Source organism: Durio zibethinus, chromosome 2, assembly GCF_047325235.1.
Source record: "Durio zibethinus cultivar Kanyao isolate XHJ-2024 chromosome 2, ASM4732523v1, whole genome shotgun sequence".
Classification (NCBI taxonomy): Eukaryota; Viridiplantae; Streptophyta; class Magnoliopsida; order Malvales; family Malvaceae; genus Durio; species Durio zibethinus.
In genome coordinates, this window is record NC_143163.1 from 35,834,870 (window position 1) to 35,839,870 (window position 5,001).

Here is a 5,001-nt window from a genome sequence, read left to right on the forward strand (position 1 = left end):
TGATTGTTTTTGTCTCTTTCACTTAATAACCATCCATCCAAGAGTTGATAAACGTTTTTCGTTTTGGATGAAACGTAGATGGGGATGCTAAATCTGCAAAGCCGATTATCGAAGCAGCAGATTCGATTAGCAACTCGATCACTTACGGATTGATTGAAGGGGACCTCAAGAATGAGTTCAGCAGCTTCACAATCAAAATTGAAGCAGCTAAAAAGGACGAAGGCTATAAAGTGCACTTGACTGTAGGATACATAAAGCTGAATGATGTTGCACGTCGACAGACACTGCTTGATTTGGGAATCCAAGTCTTCCAAGTGCTTGGTCAATACCTCGCCCAAGCATAGGTTGTTTAATACTATGAAAAGTGACAGCAGCTTTGTTATGCATATGTAATCGTGTGCGTTTGGTTTGGATATGCGTGAACTAAGAAAAGCTTTTATGTATATGTTATGTTGTTCCTTGAGCTAATGTATCTAATGTTTGTATTTGTGTACGCATATGGGTGAGTTGGTAACAATAAATAAAATCACTGCTGAATTGGCATCAAATGGCATTGGTTTTTTTTTTTAAAAAGAATTCCATTTTTTTTTAAGATTTTACCAAGGTTGAGTTTCCTTTAGGCCCTGTTTTTAAAATCATTTTTAAAATCTGATTTTTATGAGAAAAGACTATATATGAATTTACATCTCAATTGTTTCTCCTGTATCTTATTTGCTTTCCAAAGGGTTTTGATACAAAAATTTTCAAGTCAAAGAAATATCAATTAATAATGAAATAGCTATTAAATTAAGTTGGCTAAAGTTTATCAATGTGAATCTAATTTAAAAAATGATTGCTTTAATCACTTTGGTTACATTTTATTATTTTTTTTACTATTTCTTTTTTGTTAATTTTTTGAGGCAACTAGTATTTGTTATCAAGAACGACGGCCGAACATTTCTATAGTTATTTTTAAATAATAATTATACAATATTGTAATATGCATGGGCCATGGTCTTTACTGTACATTATAATACAACCCCTGTATATGTCACACAATATATCGTTATGGTCCTTTTGCCATGTTCCATATTCAAATAGAAAATGTATATTTATGAAACTGAATTCAATCTAATTATTAATTCTGAAAGCAAACTGCATCTTAGCCCATATTTGCAGTTCTTGCATACTTGTCAACCTGTGAAATGTCGAGGATTTCGTCCATTCCACTTGCCAAGAGAAACCTGGAAATGCTCAACAAAGTTTAAAAATGTAAGACAGAAAGCGAAAATCAACACAACAGAGAATTTGGAAAACCATCTTTAAAATGTGACTTACTTGTCTCTAAGAACTCTTGTCATTAATTGACAACCTCCAGTCACTGAAGATTGCATATTTACAGCGATGTTTGGGTTGTGGATACTCTGCCTTATGTGCACCCAACCAAGTTCTTCATTTTTTTCATTTGAAACTTTTGCCCTGAAGTTCTTGCAGCGAAGCAGAACTTTTGATCATTACATCATTTTATAGAACGACTTGGGTTGAAAGAATTGTTTATAAAAAATAATTTCAAGTCATCTAACAATTCCACTTGCATTTTAAGAAAAAAAATATATTAAACGTTTTATTTTAACTGTTTTGCACCTGTACATGTGAGCATCAATGGCAGCTGGACTGTCGTTTGTGTCCACAAGGCAGCCTTCGCTTACCCAGCAGTCTCCACAGGAATCTAATTCCCATCCTTCAAGCTGACCTTCCTGCAAGCATTGTCTCAATGACACAAAGGAAGTCTTAGAACCTTTTAAGTTTCATGTTCAAGTCCTATCCTGTACGTGTGCTTTATTTAATTATTGATTTCTTCAACTTCTTTTAGATGCATTACGTCATTAGATACTGAAAATTGTTTTGACTTTGATTACAATTTAGGTACCTCAACGTAAGATCGGAATGCTTCAATCGCCTCTGTACCTCTTGCCTTTGCATATTTAGGCTCAGAGATGATATTCATCCTAAGCTCGATAGACTCCAATGGTTCTTCAAGATCTTTTATTAGACTACCTATTCCTTCATCTGATCCAGCAAGCTTCATGCGTACCATTTCAATGATGATTTTCACTACCATAAAAGCCCCTATAGAATTAAAATCAAAACCATATGTTCAGTGACCCTGGAAACCAAGTTAAAGGGTGAGAGAAAAGAAAATAGCAAGAAACAGGACGCTCACCATCGTCCAGGAAATAATTCTCTTTGAGTGCACCGTGTCCTGAAGTTTCCATCATGAGATGTGTTTCAATGCCATCCTCGTTCAGGTGAACGCCCTTATCGATAACATTCCGGTAACCGACACGATACAAGCAATGGTGTCCTCCTCTATTAGTGATAAATCTTGTCAGTGCCATGCTTGTACGAGCATCAGTAATAATGGTGGTACTAGGATGTTCCTTCAAAACAATGGCAGACATAAGGGCTATTAGCTTGTCACCATTGATGGGATTGCCTTTGTTGTCGACTACACCACTGCGGTCTACATCAGTGTCAAAAACAATCCCGAGATCGGCAGAGTTTTCAAGCACGGCAGCTTTTGTTAATGCCATGGCAGTTTTATCTTCAGGATTGGGGATGTGATTCGGGAACATCCCATCTGGATTCAGGTGGAGAGAACCAAAGGTATCTGCTCCAAGTTTTTCTAACACATCCCATGTGAAGAAACCTCCTGATCCATTTCCAGCATTTACAATTATCTGCAATTAGATGCAATGTTAGCAAAATTATAACAAGTTAAATGTAAATTTTTACTTTTTTTATAATGCATAAATATTTTGGGACTCTGTTATATGGGTTGGGTTGAGCAGGCCAAGCCCTTTCTTTAAAACGTTGGCCTGCTCTTCATATCAATGGCCCTTACTCTGACAAATCTTGGCCACATGAAAACTAGGCCTGATTTTGGATAAGCCTACAGCTTAACCAGCACCATATATATTATTTCCTCTATATCCAATCGGACGCCAAAAAAAAAAAAAAAAAAAAAAGTGAGAAACCAACAGAGTTTCGAAGGAAAACGAATATTAACGACATACATATACACAAGTAAATCACTAAAAGAAAACAGGCAACAAAACCTGAAACCCCTTGAGTGGAGTGTCATAGTGAACAGGATGGTTCACTCTCTCCTTGATAATGTCCCGGAGGTGCTTCGCGTAAGCACTCATAAAGTCAACCTTTTTGGGAGGAGAGTTAAGCATGGTCGATACTTTTGTGAGCCTGTTCGCGTACTTGCGGGCAGCTTTGTCACAAATCTCTTCGACCTCTGGCGAGGTTAGCCCTCCTTTCTTAGTGAAGAATTTCAGACCGTTCCGGGTATAGGGCAAGTGAGAAGCAGTCATCTGCAACAACATTATTTAATCTTGTCATTTTCCCTTCCATAGAAACATACATATATTCACCATAATTTTGATTCCAGCATACATTTAGTACCGAGCAATGTATCTAGTTCGCCAAGGAATTTTAAGGTTCTGGTTTAGATGTTTTAATACGGATGATAAATTAGGTAATAAATTAAGGAATGAATTGTTATGTAATCTAACCAATATGTCAAAAAAATTAATGGAAAATAGCTTAAGCTGAATTTTGTTTAAGACTGCTTTCACTCTACCATTATTGAAGCATCGTAGGCAAATGGTGGCAGCAATGTGCTCATAAAACAAGCTGGTGTCGTAGCAAGGCCCATGTCAAATACCAAGCAACCAGCTCGAGCAAGGCCTGCAAATACTGCTACACTCAGAAAAGCTCCTGATATTCGAGGGTCTTTACCAAGTGATACTCTAACATCTTCCACTGGACTTGCTCGTTCCTTTTCCAAGGCCTTAATAACCCACTCCCCAAAACTCTCCGCAATTGCTTCCACGGCTGGAGGAGTAAGGTCCACGGTTCGACCCTTTTCACCTTCCAATGCAACCCCTCGAACGTCGGACCCGTTTTGGAGTCTCCTAATCTTGTCCATCTCTTCATCAACGACCACTTCATCATACTTCACAGTACTGCCAGAAGATTTAACGCATATAACTTTACTTGACCTTGATGAAAATGAAAATCTAAGCGTCTTTTGGAGTGCACTTTTTGCTAGTGATGATGAGAAACCCGCTTTTCGAGCATTTCCTTGCAAGGGTATTGAGGTTGTTGAAGTAGAAGCCATGGATTTGTGTTCAAGTTGGCACAATTGGTCTGTGTGAAAAATCCTGGAAGTATGGTTTTTGGACAGAGGAAGGTAGGAAAGATAAGCTTAACCCAATGAACAATAACCTTACAATAGAATTCAGTAGCTATCCAGGAAAAAATATCTGTAAACAAACTTCCAATTGGTTCGATTTTTCCTTGTTTTATTTTATTGAAAGCATTACTGCCTTTTGTTCTTGCCTTGCACGATGTGCAATTGATAATTCCCTGTATGAGAAGAAAGCAACAGTATATTCTTTCAGGGTGCCACGCAAGTAAATATTGTGGAAAAAAATAAAAAGAATAGTTTATATTTAATATATTATTAGTATATAAATTTTATATGTTATCAATAAATCAAATGATAAAAATCAATTAATGAATAAATATAAATTTTTAAAGTAAATATATACAAATTAAAATAACTCACTTCTTAATAAATTATTATTATCTGATTTATCTTACTTTTTTCATTTATATTTATTCAAATGTGTGATATATAAAATAATAAAAACGTGAGATATTTAAAACAAAAAATAACTGCAACCATATATCATATATCATTTTACATTACTAAACATGTAAAATAACATGCAATGCTCGTATAAATGAATTTGATAAATTATTGAAATTTTTCAAACTATAAATAGATTTATTTTTCAATATATTTGAAAAAATCATTTTAAGAAACTATTTAATGGAATATTTTCAATGAAAAAATTGTTGAAAATATTGCTAAGTAGTTTCTAGCTAGTGCCTCAATGTATTAAATCAATTTTATTTGCAGAAAAAAATTACTTAATTATATTA

The 5,001-nt window shown here is 35.2% G+C and overlaps 1 protein-coding gene across 1 annotated transcript; it reads right to left on the bottom strand.

Annotated features, from left to right (window-relative positions):
- Nucleotides 1–1,071: 1,071 nt before the first annotated feature.
- Nucleotides 1,072–4,294, bottom strand: LOC111317516 (phosphoglucomutase, putative / glucose phosphomutase). Its single transcript, XM_022919946.2, has 7 exons — nt 3,632–4,294; nt 3,099–3,362; nt 2,204–2,720; nt 1,910–2,109; nt 1,624–1,736; nt 1,318–1,458; nt 1,072–1,223 (listed from the first exon to the last, which is right to left on the bottom strand). The coding sequence occupies exons 1-7, from the start codon at nt 4,169–4,171 to the stop codon at nt 1,142–1,144; spliced, it is 1,857 nt and encodes a 618-aa protein (XP_022775681.1). The 5' UTR covers nt 4,172–4,294; the 3' UTR covers nt 1,072–1,141.
- Between the last annotated feature and the right edge of the window lie 707 nt (nt 4,295–5,001).

Coding starts and splice junctions, on each gene's coding strand:
- LOC111317516 (XM_022919946.2), bottom strand. CDS start 4,171: ATGGCTTCTACTTCAACAACCTCAATACCCTTGCAAGGAAATGCTCGA. Junction 2,110..2,203: donor GAATTATTTCCTGGACGATG/GTGAGCGTCCTG, acceptor TTAATTCTATAG/GGGCTTTTATGGTAGTGAAA. Junction 1,737..1,909: donor CATTCCGATCTTACGTTGAG/GTACCTAAATTG, acceptor CAATGCTTGCAG/GAAGGTCAGCTTGAAGGATG.